Source organism: Mesoplodon mirus (genome assembly GCF_964341445.2).
Source record: "Mesoplodon mirus genome assembly, chromosome: 3".
Classification (NCBI taxonomy): domain Eukaryota; kingdom Metazoa; phylum Chordata; class Mammalia; order Artiodactyla; family Ziphiidae; genus Mesoplodon; species Mesoplodon mirus.
Window position 1 is genome coordinate 33,882,058 of NC_138978.1, and position 20,007 is coordinate 33,902,064.

The window sequence follows — 20,007 nt, forward strand, 5'->3', positions numbered from 1 at the left end:
CATGATCCAGCAATTCCACTCCTAGGTATATATCAGAAGAAAACAAAAATACTAATTCAAAAAGATACATGCACTCCCAACATTCATAGCAGCATTATTTACAATAGACAAGATATGGAAGCAACCTAAGTGTCCATCAACAAATGAATGAATAAAGAAGACGTGGTGTATATATACAATGGAATACTACTCAGCCATAGGAAAGAATGAAATTTTGCCATGTGCAACAACATGGATGGACCTGGAGGGCATTATGCTTAGTGAAATAAGTCAGACAGAGAAAGACAAGTACTGTATGTTATCACTTACATGTGGAATCTAAAAAATAAAACAAACAGATTCACAGATATTGAGAACTAGTCGTTACCAGTGGGGAGAGGCAAGGGTGGGGGAGGCAAGATAAGGATAGGGAATTTGAGGTACAAACTACAATGTATAAAATAAATAAGCTACAAGGACATATTGTACAACACAGAGAATATAGCCAATATTTTATAACTTTTTTTTTTTTTTCACAGCTTGTGGGATCTTAGTTCCCCGAACATGGACCAAAGCCGGGCCCTCGGCAGTGAAAGCATGGAGCCCTAACCAGTGCACCACCAGGGAATTCCCCAATATTTTATAACTTTAAATGGAGGATCATCTATAAAAATTTTGAGTGACTATGTTATTCATCTGAAACTAATATCAACTATACCTCGAAAAAAAAGTAAGTTCTTGATTATAGACTTAAAAAAAAGCACAGGGGCTTCCCTGGTGGCGCAGTGGTGGAGAGTCCACCTGCCAATGCAGGGGACACGGGTTCGTGTCCCGGTCCGAGAGGATCCCACATGCTGCAGAGCAGCTGGGCCCGTGAGCCATGGCCACTGAGGCTGCGCATCCGGAGCCTGTGCTCCGCAACGGGAGGGGCCCCAACAGTGAGAGGCCCGCGTACCACAAAAAAAAAAAAAAAAAAAAAAAGCACAAAGAAACAAGATTGAAGAAAATAATTATAAAAACGAAATAGTAATGGGGTGGTGGTGGTGGGATGAATTGGGAGATTGGGATTGACATATGTACACTAATATGTATAAAATAGATAACTAATAAGAACCTGCTGTATAAAAAAATAAATAAAATTCAAGTAAAAAAAAAGAGGAAACAGTAAAACTCAGAATAAAAATATTGAGTTTCCTACTTCAAAAATATTGAGTTTCAAAAAAAAAATATTGAGTTTCATAATAAATCAAGGAATTGTATTGGCTATTAACTAAAGAATCTTCTCAGAGTGGTCCCCTTGTATGAAGAAGTAATCTCTATTTAAAGTTTCAAATGACAGAAGAGAATGTAGCATGTAATCCCATTGATTTTATGACAAAAATATGGCTTTGATCACTAAATCTGACAAGTGTCTGAAAGGAAAACAAAAAGCACATGTTTTATTTATGAAAGTAAAAACAAAACTTCTAAAAAGAATCCTCACAGGGTAAGTAACTGCATTAGGGACTTCCCTGGTGGTCCAGTGGTTAAGAACCCACCTTCCAATGCAGGGGACGTGGGTTTGATCCCTGGTTGGGAAACTAAGATCCCACATGCTGCGGGGCAACTAAGCCCACACACTCTAGAGCCCACACGCCACAACTATTGAGCCCGCGTGCCGCAACTAAGACCCAATGCATCTAAATAAATAAAGAATGGGCACAAGTCTAATACAAATACTTCACTAAAGAAGATGCACAGGGCTTCCCTGGTGGCACAGTGGTTGAGAATCTGCCTGCCAATGGAGGGGACATGGGTTCAAGCCCTGGTCTGGGAAGATCCCACATGCCACGGAGCAACTAGGCCCGTGAGCCACAACTACTGAGCCTGCGCGTTTGGAGCCTGTGATCCGCAGCAAGAGAGGCCGCAATAGTGAGAGGCCCACGCACCACGATGAACAGTGGCACCCGCTTGCCACAACTAGAGAAAGCCCTCGCACAGAAATGAAGACCCAACACAGCCAAAAATAAATAAATTAATTAATTAATTTAAAAAAAAAAAAAAAAAAAAAGATGAACAGATGGAGATTTCCCTGGCAACCCTGCATGGCGTGCAGTGTGGCCAAAACAAAAACAAAACAAAAAAACCTGCATTAAAAGAATATCTACCACCCAGTACGAAATAATTCAGGAATGCTGTTTTATTCAAGGCCTGATAAAAGAAAAAGTAGTAAAAATGTTGTCATCTTTCTTTTGAGGAATGTGATAATAAAATCATAAGCCAGTTTTAAAATTAGTGTAGCTGCATCACCATGGTCCTTAAAAACAGCATCCAGGGAAGGATGACTTATTGTCTGCTTCTATTTAACATAAGACTTGGGGGCAATGCTTAGGAAAAATAAATACATGGAACAAAATTAATTAAAACATCCCCTTTGTTTTTGTAGTTGGCATGACTATAAGCCTAAAATAATGTAAATAGTTCAATTTCAAGGTATCAGAAGTAATAAATTAACTCAGGCAATTTGCAGGACATAAGGAAATACACACCAGGGACCTCTTTGGTGGTCCAGTGGCTAAGACTCTGCACTCCCAATGCAGGGGGTCCGGGTTCGATTCCTGGTCAGGGAACTAGATCCTGCATGCTGCAACTAAGACCCGGCGCAGCCAAATAAATAAAATAAATATTGAAAAGAAAAAAAGAGAGGAGGAAAGGGGAGGGGAGGGGAGGGGAGGGGAGGAGAGGAGAGGGAATTCCCTGGCGGTGCAGTGGATAAGAATCCGCCTGCCAATGCAGGGGACACGGGTTTGAGCCCTGGTCCGGGAAGATCCCACATGCCGTGGAGCAACTAAACCTGTGTGCCACAACTACTGAGCCTGCGCTCTAGAGCCCGCGAGCCACAACTACTGAGCCTGCGTGCTGCAACTACTGAAGCCCGTGCACCTAGGGTCTGTGCTCTGCAAAAAGAGAAGCCACCATGATGAGAAGCCTGCACACCACAACAAAGAGTAGCCCCCACTCACCGCAACTAGAGAAAGCCTGCACGCAGCAACGAAGACCCAACGCAGCCAAAAATAAATAAAATAAATAAATATAAATTTTTAAAAAAGTATTAAAACAAAACATAAAAAACAGCAAGGAGGAGTCCCCAAAGCTGACTCACACAAAAAACTCAATGAAAGAGTCCCCAGAGTCCACAGGTTAAATCAGGGATCAGGGAGCTCTTTAGAAGGTCATTTCTACTTGGCTCTGCCACGGAGGATTTGAACAACCCCAGAGCTGGGAGCCAAAGGAGTTAGCTGAACAGGCAGTGGAGTAGTGTAATATGCACACCTGAGAGGGAGTGCCTGAAATTTAACAAAGTGGAGTGGTAAAATTACTTTCTTCACGGTCTAACCCACTAACAGTGAAAATGTGACAGAGAAGAGGTAAACTAGAAAGAAAATAAGAAGCCTGTGAGAAAGATGGCAAAAGCTACCATTGCCAGGCAAACAGGAAGCCTGACTGAGGTCCCTGGGCGCTTCAACAACACACTCCTGGACACACGCTGCACTTGGCTTTTTCTCCAAGAGGTATTTTGCTGCCGTGTTGCTGGGTATCTGCCCTGTCACCTCAGAAATAAGTTTACTGAGACCATTTCTACTTTTTCCTTCATATCTGCAGTTAACATAGTAAAATCAATTCAAAAAATATACATAAACCCATTCACTCAAAATCTTGCATACACGGGAGTTCACAGACCCCAGTTAAAAGCCATTTTAGGGAATTCCCTGGCAGTACAGTGGTTAGGACTCCAAACTCTCACTGCTGAGGGCCCAGGTTCAATCCCTGGTTGGGGAACTAAAATCCCACAAGCCGCACAGCACAGCTGAAGGGGGAAAAAACAAAAACCTGTTTTATAGTCAGCACAGAGCTCTTCTCAAGGGAGAAAGAATCAGTACGGCTGGCTAATTCATCCCCTCAAAAAGCAGTGAAAGTATGTAGGACTGTAGTAGTTTGTACATATCCACAACCTGCTGCCCTTAGGCCTGGACACACCAGGGTATCGGGAAAGTGAACTGTAGGTCTGACCTCGGGAACAATAAAGCTTACTTACAGGAGACGGCGTCTTCAATCTGTGTCACGTTAGCAAAGTGGGCAGTGTTTGGGATGCCCAAACACCTCATGCCATGAGCATGACGCCATTCCTGGGAAAAGCAAGAGGACAACGTGAAACGGGATGACTGAACACTGAGCACTAACTCCATTCTACTCATAAGCCCTACCCTGACCCTCTGTAAAAGGCTCCACCTAAAGGCAGCGTTCCTTTTGTGGCTCTTGTTTGTAGACAGCTGGCTGTCACTGACAAGAGCCTGTTACTTCAGAGCAGCACTGCACTGTTTGCCTCACTGGGCTGGTTTATAAAAAACCTAGATTCCAGATCCAGACAAAACCTGTGTCAAGACCACAACTCACCAGTCACCTCCCAAGCAACCCCACTCCACCAGCATCAGTAAGCGTTACTGATGGCTGGTCAGTGTCATCTTTGGAAGTAAAGGAGAAGAGTGTTTATCAGATATAGGCAAGGGTACGAAAGAGACCAGTAAGAGACGCTGATGCAATGACAGTTCTGGCTCAGGGACAGCAAATGGCATGGGCCCTGGATGCCAATTCTAATTCGCTGGAGGTGGTTGAGAAAGATTCAGAGAGTACTCAGGAGCTTAGCGGAAAAGACCCCAGGATCAATTAGTAATATGTACGTCTGAGGGAGAGAGAGAGGAGCTCATATAAATTCGCCATCCTTGGCTACATCTAGCAAGTCTTCCATTCTGTAAAATTTCCTTCCAAGTACTAAGAATTGAAGGCAGAAACAAAACAAGGGTGAATTCACTTACTGGAGTACCACCCAGATAATGCTTTCTCTCAAGAATAGCTTGATAAATGTCATCCTCTTCGTTTCTTTTTTTCAAGAGGCAAAGGCCCATTTAAGACCCAAAGAAGGAGGCGGTCAGCCCTTTCTTTGGTCCTGAGTACTAGCAACAGGATAGAGAAATGACCAAGGAGTCAGAAAGGCAAAAAGAAAAATAAAGAGCAAGCAAGAGAAAACAGAAATGAGGTTCAAACAGCAGAGTGGTGGGATGCCTCCAGAAACCATCTCAGGTACTACCCAAGGCTGGCACTGGTGCCAGAGGCCAAATGCCACATGCTGGACTTTAGATCCACTCCTTCTCTGATTCTCTTAGGCTCTGGACACTAGTGATCCTCTCAGGCTGCTCCTATCCTCTTCTCTAAAAGACTCATGTTTCATGCTTCAACGTCCAGGAGAAATGGTTCTGAATTCCTTACAGCAAAATGCCGCTGGAAGGCCTTGGGACCTCGGTAGGTGTAGTTTCCACAGATCTCACAGTTATAGTTGATATTCAGGCCATGAAGCTTATACAACCAGTAAGGAATGGGCTAAAAGAAATCAGATAAAAAACAGTATTAGACTAGTGTCTGCATCTGCTTCCAAAATGGGATATGAGGGAAAGATGGTAGTGTAGGGACTGACTTTGCCATCCCAGCCAAGGGGCAGGTTTTTGGGGTTGTAAATGATTTCGTTCTCTTCGTCTTCACTTTCACTCTCGCTGATCTGCTCTTCCTCCTCCTCTTCTCGCTCTTCTCCGGTTCTTGCCTGCTTGCGCTGTACATTTTCATGAGTGAGATGTCGCTGTTCCTAAGTCAAGCCCATAAATGAAAAGGGAAGTCAAAGAATAGTGCAGAACAAGAAGGGAAATTTCCTATTCTGCTATAACCCTTGCTGACCCCTCACTTCCAAGGATTAGGTTTTCTTCCTTGTCGAACAAAGAGAAAGTCTTGTCTTCAAATCAGAATTCCTCATCAGCAGAGGAATAATTCTTCCCTGATCTTAAAGGAAGAAGTCAAAGGTTTTATAAAGCACTTGCCTAAGTTACTCGTCTGAGGCCACGAACTATCACAGAACAAAAGAGAACAGTCTCTTCTCTTCTGTCTCTAAAATATCTCCTGAACCAGTCCTTCCTTCTCCTTCCCACTGTTATCGTCCTCACCAAGATGACAACCTTCTAACTTGACCTGAGTCTCTCCTCATTCCAGTCCAGCTTCCATGCTGTTCCCAGATTTTTCTGCTCAAAATAACCAATCTAATGGTACACTTTGCTTAAAGAACTTTTATTGGCTTTCTGCTGCTTAAAGGACAAGGTTCCAATTTACAACATAACTTTCCAAATTTCTCTGACCACTCCCTCCTTTACAAGGCACACCCATATATACTGGTTTCCTCATTATTTCCTTTCATCGTATTTTACCTTCTTGCTTGCTGTTTCCTCTACCTGGAACATTTTTATCTCCCTCTTCCTAGGTAGAGCACTCAATCTCAATGTATTACAGCACTTGTCACATTATACTGCAGTTATTTGTAGCCCTCAGCCACAAAGTGGGCTTTTCGAGGGCAAGAGGCTGTGTCATATTCACTACTGTATCCAAAAATCTAGCATAATGTCTGGAAACCAACAGGTACCAATAAATGGTGAAATAATGGTAAAAATAATATCAGTACATAACAAGAGCAACATCTAGAAACCATTTTGGCTGGAACTGGCTGGAATTCCAAAGACAAGAGTGCCACCTCCTGGCAGGGAAAGCAAAATGCTCTCAAAGGAGGGAGAAGTAGTGGGCACACCTGTGTCAGGGGCACAAATTTGCCTCTCAGTCTTCTTCAGAGGACTGGCAACACAGACTACTGCCCACTCTAGCACAGTGCAGGTTTACTGTGGAGAATATAAGTACCCCCAGTATCCAATGTCTGGCTAGCCTCCTCTTATCAAAAGCGGTTGTAATAGAAGGAAACAAAAAGATGAATCTTAGTTTTATAACCTATTACATAAGTGGTCCTCAAACAAGGGCAGAATGAAAATGTCCATGGCAACTGACAGAGACACGCAGACCAGCTATCTGAGCCGGACCCACCTGCTCACTCAAAGCACCACGTGAGCATTTGTAGAGGCAAAGGCTCAGAGTGGTTGAAAGCAGACCACCAGAAAGGCCGGTCCTCCGCAGGACTCCCAGAGACACTGACCACCTTCTCTGGATGAGTGGTGCCCTTTCCTCCACCTTCTCTTCCCTGAAAGAGTCATTTCCTCCCACTCGTCCCTTCTTTCTCTCTGAGATAAGCATCCTGGTCAGGTTAGGCCTTTTTCTACCCGCAACCCCCACTTCAGCTTCTTCTTGAAAGAATATTCAGAAAGGAGCAGCTCACAGCCAGCTCTGTACCACTAACCTCCTGGCCTTAGGAAGTTTCACACAATCTTGTGAACACGTAAGGAATGCCTTTTCAGAATAAGTCACATCTGAAAAGCTACTCTCATCTGACTTTTGAGTGTCTGCTTCTTGGGTCACCCCTGGGTATACACCAGAGCTCAGGCAAAGAATGTGGATACTAAGGGGAGTCTATTCTCTCTGCCTAGCCTCATGGGATTGGGCAACCTTGGGAATATCACCTAACAACAGACACCTAAGAACAGAACAGCACCTCAATGAAGGGCCAAGTACCCTAGGAGAACCCAATTTTCTGCTGAAGTAGTTTGATATGTATCTTCCCTCTTGCAATCCTAAAAAGAAAAATCCTACAAATTCATATTTCTCTTACTTCCCCATCTTGTATCATTTACAGCCCTCAGCAGAGTCAGTTACTCACCCCAAGAATCTCTACATATTCGTAGATCTGGGCTTCTAGGAAAGCAATGTCTTTGTTCCTCTCAGTGTCTCTGAAAATAAGAAATAAACTGTATCACTCAAGGGTTCTTTTACCCAATGCCCTGTTCCATACATCTGGGAACATTTATTCCATGGGTGCATTAAAAATTACAAGCATGTGAGAAATACCACGTTGTGAAAGCAAATGCTCTGTTCAGCTTAGGACTCGCTGATAGAAGTACTGAGGTTATTTCTTAGAATGCATGGAAGCTTCCTCTTTGACCTCATTCTAGAAGGTGAAAGACATAACCAGGTATTTAAATTTCCATGATTATAACATACAAAGGAAATGTGGTACAGAAGAGCAAGCTCTGGAACCAGCAGACTTGGGCCCAAATCCTGACCTTGTTCCTTAGTAACTGTGAGATAACAGACACATCCCATAACTTTTCTAAGTCCTTATCTGCAAAAAATCAGGATAACTTTTTGGGATTGTTTTGAGAATTAGGAAAACCACATATAAGAAACAACCTGTGCAGGGCTTTCCTCGTGGCGCAGTGGTTAAGAATCCACCTGCCAACATGGGGACACGGGTTCGAGCCCTGGACCGGGAAGATCCCACATGCCGTGAAGCAACTAAGCCCGTGCGCCACAACTACTGAGCCTGCGCTCTAGAGCCAGCGAGCCACAACTACTGAGCCTGCAGGCCTAGAGCCCGTGTTCTGCAACAAGGGAAGCCACCGCGATGAGAAGCGTGCGCACTGCAACGAAGAGTAGCCCCCACTCGCTGCAACTAGAGGAAGCACGCATGCAGCAACAAAGGCCCAACGCAGCCAAAAATAAATAAAAATAAAATAAATTTATTAAAAAAAAAAACCCTGGGCTTCCCTGGTGGCACAGTGGTTGAGAGTCCGCCTGCTGATGCAGGGGACACGGGTTCATGCTCCAGTCCGGGAAGATCCCACGTGCCGCGGAGCGACTGGGCCCGTGGGCCATGGCCGCTGAGCCTGCGCGTCCGGAGCCTGTGCTCCGCAATGGAAGAGGCCACAACAGTGAGAGGCCCGCCTACCGTAAAAAAACAAACAAACAAAAAAAACCCCGTACAAGCATGTGGCTCAAGAACAGATTCAACTGTCGTTAGTAAAAACGTACTTAGAAAAATATTTTTGAACCTACTTAGTTTCTATAACCTACAGAGGTAACAAAAGGTACCCAGGGCACAGTTTCAACTTTACAGACATCACCCACTCTCAGTCAGCTGAGTACAGACTGTCTTTGGTTTATAATAACAATGAGAGCATGCTCTGCCATTAGCAGAGAGAGAGCTGACTGGCTCTCAATGGATCAATAGTGGTGATAAAACAGGCTTTAAAATTTCTGTTGTTGTAAGAATTCTGCATGGGAATAAAAACTTTAAAGTGTCAGCAGAGGTGCGGCCCCAGCCACTCACCGCTTGGTGCCCTTTGACTTGGGATTTTTGGCAAACAGGGAGGTGTCGAGTGACTCCAGGGACTTTCCTTTGGTGCTGAATAGCCTCTGGGCTCGCTCTTCTAGGGTCCTAAGGAGACACAAGGGGCAAAGGATTTCAGGATTACTTTATAGGCTTGCTTATCTTTGTAGTGGGGGGTGACAGAAAGAAGGGAATCAGAGCCACTTAGAAGATTGTGAAACACACAGTAAATGAGACAGTTCTGATAGAAAAACCAGCCTCTTACCCGCCGCACTTCAGGCCTAAAGCTAAGAGTGCAGATTTCAATCTGTCCAGACCCAGGGAGGCCAACTCCTGTATGAAAGAGACGAGTTACAGTTTTATATAAATAGACTTGGAGAAACAACAAATGCTGAAACTTCGTCTTTGCAGGCTGGGGTGTGGGTGTTCCTAAAGCTGTGGCAAGACCACACATTCCACAGCCAATCTCCTAGCAGTACGCCCCAACTCTCCAAAGAGGCCTTGGGGGTTAAGTTCATACATAACCATACTGGTAGTGTTCCATTACCTCCACTACAGCTTAAGATGGTTAGAATTTTTAGTTTACAGTTTTCAAAGAAGTTGGATACACTTTTTATTCTTTTTTTTTTTTTTTTTTTTTTTTGCAGTACGCGGGCCTCTCACTGTTGTGGCCTCTCCCGTTGCGGAGCACAGGCTCCGGACGCGCAGGCTCAGCGGCCATGGCGCACGGGCCCAGCCGCTCTGCGGCATGTGGGATCCTCCCGGACTGGGGCATGAACCCGTGTGCCCTGCATTGGCAGGCAGATTCTTAACCACTGCGCCACCAGGGAAGCCCCACTTTTTATTCTTTTTATCTTTCTACATTCTTTGTAGATGCCTGGCCCCAAGAACTGATGTCTTATCATAAGTTTATCACATTAAAAACAGGAGACCGAGTGATCCCTCTGAGGAGTGAACAGGCAAGACCAGCACAGTGGATAAAGAAAACATACCTCCCAGGAGGAGAATGCAGAGAGGTCAAGATGGGCTCCAGCATGGGTCAGGGCACTGCTTGTCTCTTTCTGGAAAGAACAATATGATGTTTATTAATACCCAGGTTTAGAATGAAGGCAAGGGAGTCATCTAAAGTGCAGGCACACCTCAGAGACATTGCAGGTTCAGTTCTAGACCATCACAGTAAAACAAGTATCACAATAAAGCAAGTCACACGACTTTTTTGGCTTCCCGGTGCGTATAAAAGCTATGTTTATGCTATACTGTAGTCTATTTAAAGTACACAATAGCATTATGTCTAAAAAAACAATGTGCATGCCTTAGTTAAAAAATACTTTATTGCCGGGGCTTCCCTGGTGGCGCAGTGGTTGAGAGCCCACCTGCCAATGCAGGGGACGTGTGTTCGAGCCCTGGTCCGGGAAGATCCCACATGCCACGGAGCAGCTGGGCCCGTGTGCCACAGCTGCTGAGCCTGCGCTCTGGAGCCTGTGAGCCACAGTGCTGAGCCCACGTGCCACAACTGTGGAAGCCTGCGTGCCTGGAGCCCGTGCTCCACAACAAGAGAGGCCACCGCAATGAGAAGCCCGCGTACCACAATGAAGAGTAGCCCCCGCTTGCTGCAACTAAAGAAAGCCCGCGAGCAGCAATGAAGACCCAGTGCAGCCAAAAATAAAATAAATAAAACAAATAAATGTATTTAAAAAAAAAACTTTATTGCTAAAAAATGCTAACTGCCACCTGAGGCTTCAGTGAGTCTTGGTAGTAACAAAAATCATAGATCACAGACCACCATAACAAAATGAAAAATGGCACTAATAGATTTGCTTGACACAGGGTTGCTGCAAACCCTCCATCTGTAAAAAATGAACCATCTGAGAAGTGCAAGAAAGCAAAGTGCAGTAAGATGAGGTGTTCGTGTATCAGGTGCTGGTTGGCCCTTTATACACATGTATAAATAACAACCAAATGCCTACAAGAGCAGAGCAAAAAAAAAAACCAGATTGAAAAACTCCCAGAGATTTCAGGAAAACTCAAGTTTGTCCCCAGGAATGAAAACAGAAAGATTTCTAGCATATAACTGTATCAGTTTTTGGTCAGTAGGAACCACAGAGCAGTAATGACATGGTTGGTGAAACTCCTGGGCCCAGCCAATGGCAAGTGGGCCCTAGCAAATCTCTTTCAAATTACACAGAGAAAACCCAGCATACTTGGCAGACAACATCTCATGGCCATAACTGATCTCAAGGGATCAGCACCTCATGCCCTAAAGCAGAGGCTCAAGATTACAGTAAAATGACTAGTTTACATCCCTGGCATGTCCTTCACCCACACCCCCACTGAAGCTCACCGGCCATCCAGGAAAAGTGCCATTCTCCCACTTCTTCTCAAACTCATTCTGAATTTTCCCAAAGAGTTCATTCTGATCTTGGAGAGGTTTCACTCTATCTGTGTAATCCTGAAGGTACTCAAGCAGCATCTCCAGATATCTACAGAGGAGTAAATAACACAGAGACAGCAAGGTTTCTATTTTTGATATACTGTCATGCCCTGTAAGACATACTTATAATTCCAGTGAAACTAGTTTCTTCAAGTAATAATACTACTTTAAAAAATGAGGGGCTTCCCTGGTGGCGCAGTGGTTGGGAGTCCGCCTGCCGATGCAGGGGACACAGGTTCGTGCCCTGGTCTGCCAAGATCCCACATGCCGCGGAGCGGCTAGGCCTGTGAGCCATGGTCGCTGAGCCTGCGCATCCGGAACCTGTGCTCCGCAACGGGAGAGGCCACAACAGTGAGAGGCCCGCGTACCGCACAAAAAAAAAAAAAAAAAAAAAAAAAAAAGAGCTTACAATTGGCTTTCTCCTAATATGTCATCTTTTTTTAAAAAAAACATTTATTTATTTGGTTGTGTCAGGTCTTAGTTGAGGCAGGCAGTCTCCTTAGTTGTGGCTCGCCAGCTCCTTAGTTGCAGCATGCGTGTGGGATCTACTTCCCGGATCAGGGATCGAACCCGGGCCCCCTGCTTTGAGAGCACGGAGTCTTAACCACTGCGCCACAAGGGAAATCCCTCTCCTAATATGTCATCTTGATTCTGACCTTTCCTATCTTCTTTCATCCTCATGATACAATTCCAAATACTAAAGTCTTAACTCACATATAAAAGATTTTAGGTAAAAAGAAAATGAGAAAAAGAGAGGAAGGTAGAGTACAGATTACTAACCAGGGGCATAACAACACAAACAAAACTTAAATCTATACATCAGACCCAGGCACTTAACTTCCATCACAATCTGAGAAAGTCTAATTTTTTCCCATTCAACTCCAAAGACACAGAGCCACCTGGATAGGAGACTTCCTTCTACAATGAGACAACATGAAGAACAGTATGGGTCTAAGATTGTGGATGTGCCCATAGACACACATTCTTCCAGAGCCAGAGTATTATGGTTTTGAAACCATGTCATTCAAAATTCCTATCCTCCAATAATAAACCTGGAAGTCATTCATATATGCCTTTCAGGCAACAAAATGCAAAACTGCCTTCAAACCTTCTCATTAAACAATCTTCTAGTTAAATCCAGTAGAGGCCTAGAAACTAGTAATGGCTACCTCTTATACTCTGCATTCTTCCTTTCTTTAGGAATGTCAAACAACTGGTCGAAGATTGACAGGTAAGTGATATAATCCAGCTTCTGGGAAGAGAAAAGAAATGACAAGAGATTCAGTTAGGTGTTTGCACCAAGTTGCAATATAATCTCTAATAAATGAGATTAAAATTGAGTGTTGCCTAACAAAGTAACAAGGCCCAGCTCACTTTAGTCTTTCCCCTGCCCCAACATTTAATTCCTGCACTGAGTGTTAATTCCACTGGACTGAGCAGAATATCAGATACACAATTAACTCCGTGAAATAAAGATCAAGTCAATAAACAATAAGTTAAAAGAAACATCTGTTGAACATTACTATTGGGTTGGCCAAAAAGTTCATTCAGTTAGCGAATATGTTTTTCAATAAAGTTCTTCGTGAAAATGAAAAATGTCTTTTATATTTACTTAAAACCAAATGAACTTTTTGGCCTACCCAATATATACAGGGCACTTGTTTAAAGACTGACACCCACTACATCCTAAAATAAGGTCCCAGAAGGTGCCATTTGTTCACTCATTTAATCACTTACTGAATATCTTTGGACCAAGTACATGGATACAGATGAGAACAAGACAGATAGAGGACTGTACTCATGGAGCTTAAAGTTTAGTCACAACTTTTGAGACATGTCCTCACAACCCCAAGAGAAATTTCATCATGTATTTCCTTGTGACCCTGAAACTGTCACATTAAACCTCAGCTCTTATGGTAAGTTATTTTCTAATATCTTTTAAAAGATATTAAATAGCCCTCCTGGCAGAGATTATGTTTTTGTATCTTTCATGTACCTACTACTCTGTATGCCTAACACAGAAGCTTGATGTGTATTTGTGAGTTTAAAAAAATTTTTTATTTTTACAAAAGCAAAATAAGCTTGTCGTAGTAATAAAATAAAATTTATTGGTAAGTAAAATATGCTTATTGTATTGACTGTAGAAACCCAACTTTCACTTTGAAAAGTGTTTCATTCCAAGAAAGCACATCACCTCTTTAATATTTACATAAGAGTTCCAGAACACAAGGAAGACACTCTAATTGTTTCAGGTCTAGTAGCCCCAGCCCAGTGTCCTGACTCACCCCTAGAATCAGAACCACTCTCCCCTCTCCTGGGTCTTACCTCAGAGGCCTTCAGGTTAATGTATTTGAGGTAACAGTCATGGAGATCAAGGTAACGACCATATCCCTCTTCATCTGTGAACTCCACTAAGTCTGAAGGAATCAGATATCAAGATTCAGATACTAAAGACCAGTTTCTTGGACTTGGCTTTTCAAGTGGACTGCATTGTTTCATAATGCAGCCCTTCACCCAAATATCCTCCCTCTAGTCACAAAGTGAACAGATCTCGCTTTTCTAGGCGAGTGAATTTGAGCTGGGCTAGCACAAAATGACTACTTTGTCCAAGGCCGATTCAGTATGACAATCTAGTCCAGACTTTCCTCTAGTCTAGCAAAGAGGAAATCAGTAAGAGAACCTGGGGCCATTTTCCAGGGCTCTGAGGGAAAATCTGAGCTCTGGTCATTAACCTGTACTTCTGCTAGTGCTGGATAGAAACATTAAACGCTACTTACTTTGTGCCTCTTCACTTGGATTCTCTCGAGCCTTCAGGAGCTCCTCAAATTCCACTGACATTGGCACACAGATCTGATGGGAAAAAGAGAAAAGCTCAAGTGGATATTTCAACATAGAAGTTGCCGTATCACAGAATGGACTATATAGAAAGTTGGATTTCTAACACTTTATTTGGCCTTGATTTTTCATTAGGAGCTTTCTTCTGTTTTCTAATTACCTTGCTTTTTCCTTTTCCTTTCTGCATTGTTTAACTAAAAATTGTTAAAATAACACATGCTCACAAAAACTCAAATAACACAAAAAGACAAAATGAAAAAAAATCAAGGTACAGGGCTTCCCTGGTGGCACAGTGGTTAGGAATCCGCCTACCAATGCAAGAGACATGGGTTCAAGCCCTGGTCCGGGAAGATCCCACATGCTGTGGAACAACTAAGCCTGTGCATCACAACTACTGAGCCTGCACTCTAGAGCCCGTTTGCCACAACTACTGAGCCCGTGCGCCACAACTTACTGAAGCCTGCGTGCCTAGAGCCCATGCTCCCAACAAGAGAAGCCACCACAATGAGAAGCCTGCACACCACAACGAAGAGTAGCCCCCACTCGCTGCACCCAGAGAAAAGCCCACGTGCAGCAACGAAGACCCAACGCAGCCAAAAATAAAATAAATAAAACAAGTAAATTTATATATATATATAAAAAAAATCAAGGTTCCCTTGGACTTCCCTGGTGGCACAGTGGATAAGACTCCGAGCTCCCAATGCAGGGGGTCTGGGTTCAATCCCCGGTCAGGGAACTAGATCCCACATGCATGCCGCAACTAAGACACCTGGTGCAACCAAATTAATAAATATTAAAAAAAAAAAATCAAGGTTCCCCTTTAATAATTCTCCTGGGAATAGCTAACCACTGTCAACAGAACTTTTTTATTATTTATTTATTTTTTATAAATTTATTTATTTATTCATTTATTTAATTTTTGGCTGCATTGGGTCTTCGCTGCTGCATGTGGGTTTTCTCTAGCTGCTGAGAGCGGGGGCTACTCTGCTGTGGTATGCGGGCTTCTCACTGCAGTGGCTTCTCTTGTTGCAGAGCACAGGCTCTAGGCGCACGGGCTTCAGTAGTTGTGGCTCACAGGCTTCAGCAGTTGTGGTTCATGGGCTCTAGAGCACAGACTCAGTAGTTGTGGCACAGGAGCTTAGTTGCTCCACAGCATGTGGGATCTCCCCGGACCAGGGCTCGAACCCGTGTCCCCTGCATGGGCAGGTGGTTCTTAACCACTGAGGCACCAGGGAAACCCAACAGACTTTTAAATGTCAGCCATTCCCAAACTCTGCTGCACATTAGAATCACCTGGGAGAGTGCTAAAAAATACTAACACACTTGATACCAATTTAATCAGAAGTGGTGGGGAGGTATCAGTACTTTTTAAACGCTCCCAGATTCAAATGCACAGCAAAATTTGGAAACCACTGCTCTATGTATTTAAATATATATATTTGTGTAAGGACATACAGGCAAGTGCAAGATTATTATTTTGTTTCTCACATAATTAGACTTATTTTTTTTTCCCTTAGTGTATCTTAGGCATTCTTCCAATAATTTATTTAACCATTTATTCCTCATCACCTTTCTATCTGGGCTGGGATAAGGTTAACACACCAGAATGGTACTTGTGCCTTCTCTCTTGGTTACCAAAAGACTTAATACTCTACCTTCCAAAGAGGATGAGGAGACATAGGTAGGTGTGTGAGAGTACATTCATGTACCTCCACTTAACTTCAATAAATAGCCCCTCCTGTCTGGTATTTTCAGTCTCTTCATTTTTCCATCTGCTCCTTGAAGTATGTATGCCTTCCCTATTTTCCTTGTGATCCTCCTGCTTCTCCTCTCTTTTTTTCTGCCAGTCTTTCAAGTGCATGCTAAACACTCCACATTACTGTATCCTCATTATCTACTTGTGCCTCTGTGACCAGCTTTCCACTCCCACTTCTTCAACAGAGTAGCGACCCTGGTAGTTACCAATCAACAACACCTGAGGGGCTTCCCTGGTGGTGCAGTGGTTAAGAATCCGCCTGCCAATGCAGGGGACACGGGTTCGAGCCCTGGTCTGGGAAGATCCCACATGCCGCGGAGCAGCTAAGCCCGTGCGCCACAACTACTGTCTAGAGCCCACGTGCCACAACTACTGAGGCCCGTGCGCCTAGAGCCCGTGCTCCGCAGCAAGAGGCCACCCCAATGAGAGGCCGGCACACTGCAACGAGGAGTAGCCCCCGCTCACCGCAGCTAGAGAGACCCCACGCACAGCAAAGACCCAACACAGCCAAAAATAAATAAATTTTTAAAAAAAGACCTATGCAGTAAAAAAAGAAATAAACAAACAGACATAAACAACAGCTGACACCAGTGACTTCCTTTGTGAAACTCATTGGCTAAGCTTCAGTAAGACATTACCTGGAGCTGCCATTTGACCTGTGATGGATGGCTTCCCAGGCTCTTTTTCAGTTAAGTACCTTATTAAGAGTGTGCCCCAAGGCACACAGAAGCTGATAGTCTCCCTTCACACTGTCTCTCCCTCCCAGAACTCTATGATCCATGGCTTCAACCATCAAGTACATGTGGTAATTCTCAAGCCCCAGTCACCTAATTTCAACTGCTCATGGGACACTTCTACCTAGATATAATGTCACCTGAAAATCTACATACATAAAAATTCATTTCCACTACAAATGGGTTGCCTCTTTCCTCGTTATTTCTATCAAGGGAACAACTTTTTAGTTACACAGTCATGAAAGCTCAGAGTAATCACTGACCTATCTCTCTCCACTTCTCCTACAGCCATGCCTCGCTCCCCCTTCCCCCAGAATTCCCTTGGTCAGCTGTGTAAGATGCTTAATGGATTCTTCAATAACTGAGATGTAATCCCTGCTCCTTATCATTTTACAATATAGTGGGGCAGACATTCATTGTCATAAAATATGACAGAGTCATAAAGATAGGAAAGATTAATTGGGGGAGTAAAGTAGACTAGGAAGGAATTTTCATGAAAGAGTAGGCCTCTGGACTGAATCATGAAGGTGAAATGATCACTGGAAGCGAGTAAAGCCTTTTTGTGTTAGTTGGATCCTCTAGGTAGCAGATTTTAAGACAGAGTTAGGAGCGCAAGTGGTTTATCGGGTGGGTATTATCCATTAAAGATAAAAAGGAGAGAGGAGGATTGGGCAGGGAGAGCCCAGACCATGATGAAGATAGGACAAAATCTTGACCAACTCAATGAGGAACACGGGAGCAAAGATTACTCACTAGAAGAGTCTCACAATGGGCAGAAGTAACCAGGCCATGGTACCTCCACTGTGCTCAGTCACTGGTTGGGGGTTGCCCAGGAAAAGAATGGCCTTAGCTTAAAGCTGAGGGAGATCCTGAAAGCACTGGAGTTGCAGGATGTCACCTAGCTTCGCTGCTTGCAGCTAACTGGCGAGTTCTTTTTTGAAGGGACACCTGAGTGGCAATCTCCATTTTCCTTACACCTTTCCTTTGTATTCTCTTTGGACAGGTTGGGAGAAAATACTTTCTGAGGTCATACCTCATTTGGGTGCTTCCGGTGGAATTCCTTTATTTGTTTGAGTCTATTATAGAATTCAGCAAATTCATTGGGTCCTGAAATGGCATTGAGCTCCTCCTTTCGTAACCTGCAATTTCAGAAAAAAATCCTGAGAACACGGAATACAAACTCAGTCCTTTAACCATGGCTCCTCAAAAGCAATAATTCCTGGATTGGCTGGGACTGTCACTTACCCATCCTTATCATCATACAAATCCCTCAGGTTCCCACTGACTTCCATATACCTCTGAAAGGCAAACACAAACCCATCAGGATGAAGCAATCTGTACAACTTAGACCCAAGGAACCAACAAAGGCTCTCTTGTCAAAGCCCAGGGAAACCTCAAGAGATATGGTGTTAAAAGTTCCTGTTCTTTCTGGTAACTTTAACAGACAGCACTGGTTTTTAGTTACTTTTTAAAACAGGTCATTTTGAAGATTAAGTAATGTGATTTGAGGGGTGGCAGAAAGTTCATATATTTAACTTTCCCTAGAAGAGTCATAAAAGAGAGCCATTGTCACCCTTTGGTAAACAGCAGTTCCCACCTAAGACACTCAAAGATAAAAGGGCAGTCCAAGATGATTTTCACTACTTCAAAAGGCTTGACTGAGGAGTGCACAGACTAAATAAAACATCACACAGTTTCTTTTGGATTCGAACTCAGGATGGTATGGGTATGTAGTCCCTTCTCCAAAACTTTTGGGACCAGATTTGTTTCAGAATTTGGAATTTTTAAGTTCAGGAAGGTACTGCATGCAATATCCCTAGTGGAATCTGGAACACATGTTAATAGTTCTGCAGTGAAACTTATGCATTACTTATTAAATGTGATAAAGACCATAAAAAGCCTCCCATCTGTTCAGATCAAGTCAGATTTTTGCCACTAAACAATTACCAGAACAAACAAATAAAAAACCTTTTGTTTTCAGATTATTTCGGATTTGGGAATTTAGATAAGGGATTAGGGGCTTTTAATATTAATTATCTCCCCCAAATTAGAAACTCTGTGATTAGGTCTTTTATTTTTTTCTAAACAGATTTCAAACATGCAAGAGTAGAGTGCATGGTATAATGAACCTCCATTTACCTACCACTTAGCTTTAACGTAAAAACGTATCAGTATTTTGATTTTAATTACTTTTCTAAAAGTAAGAAATTGAACTATTACTAGGAAAATGCAGTGTGGTAGGCAAAAAATACTTCAAATGCTTCAATACAGTGTTCTGGGAGGAAAACAGTAATACACAGCATTCTCTTTTGGGGAGAAGGGAGAGTACCTCTCAGCCCGAATGGTTGACTCCTGGTAACTACTCATTGCACACCCATAGGATACAGAATGCTCTAAGGGGCATCTTTCCAAGTAATTAAGAATGAATAAGAGTTCCCCATTCACAGAAGCGAGCAAGGGTGGTTAAGCACCCTTTGGCAGGCATACAAACCCTCGACTGGCCAACCTGGTTACCTCTGTCCAGGGCTCCAGGTGGTCACCCCCGCCCCCTTCTTCCAGCCCATCGCGACCCAAAGAGAAGTGGACAGCGGGCCACTCACATCTTGCATGGCCCGTGTGCGGTGGTCAGAATTGATCTGGTCCCGGAGCTGAAGAAAGGCAAACAGTGACACAAGACACCGTTAGTCGGAGTTCTGGAGTTGGGATGGCCGCCCAAGGGCGGAGCTTATCCGCTCAGGTCTTAGCGGCCCAAGCAGAGAGGCCTCTGGGCGCTGGGCCCGGGGGAAGGTTAGCTAGGCCGGAGCTCGGGTAGGGAGCCCCGGGAAGGGGCGGGCGCGGGGCAGGTCTGAGGACCGAAGAAAACTCTCGGAGATGGAACCCGGGCATAGGGCCCAGCCTCAGGGGTAGCCCCTGCCCAGGCCCCACTCACCGTGGACTTCTTAGTGAGCATCTCTTTAGCCATGACGTCCATGAGCCGTTCCTTCTCCTCGTGATAGCGCCGCTGCTGCTCCAGAATTGTCTCCATCTTCCCTCCGCCGCCGCCGCCGCCGCCTCAAATCAAGCTAGAACACCGACACTGCCGGAAACAACTCCTTCTGCCTTGCGCGCCCGCGTCCCTAAGAAGCGCGTCCGGTGACACCTAAGTTCCGCG

General features: G+C 44.0%; 1 protein-coding gene across 1 annotated transcript in view; it reads right to left on the reverse strand.

The window, feature by feature from the left end:
- SF3A3 (splicing factor 3a subunit 3) overlaps positions 1–19,993 on the reverse strand; it is a 28,464-nt gene extending 8,471 nt beyond the window's left edge. Inside the window, exons 1-15 of the mRNA XM_082612350.1 lie at positions 19,786–19,993; positions 19,457–19,504; positions 18,102–18,154; positions 17,890–17,995; positions 14,309–14,381; positions 13,857–13,948; positions 12,701–12,783; positions 11,442–11,580; positions 10,093–10,161; positions 9,366–9,433; positions 9,101–9,208; positions 7,652–7,721; positions 5,489–5,653; positions 5,284–5,394; positions 4,055–4,145 (exon numbers count right to left, since the gene is read on the reverse strand). Of these exons, the coding sequence (XP_082468476.1) occupies positions 4,055–4,145; positions 5,284–5,394; positions 5,489–5,653; positions 7,652–7,721; positions 9,101–9,208; positions 9,366–9,433; positions 10,093–10,161; positions 11,442–11,580; positions 12,701–12,783; positions 13,857–13,948; positions 14,309–14,381; positions 17,890–17,995; positions 18,102–18,154; positions 19,457–19,504; positions 19,786–19,881 (1,372 nt within the window). The 5' untranslated portion in view covers positions 19,882–19,993. The remainder of the gene's footprint in view (positions 1–4,054; positions 4,146–5,283; positions 5,395–5,488; positions 5,654–7,651; positions 7,722–9,100; positions 9,209–9,365; positions 9,434–10,092; positions 10,162–11,441; positions 11,581–12,700; positions 12,784–13,856; positions 13,949–14,308; positions 14,382–17,889; positions 17,996–18,101; positions 18,155–19,456; positions 19,505–19,785) is intronic.
- Between the last annotated feature and the right edge of the window lie 14 nt (positions 19,994–20,007).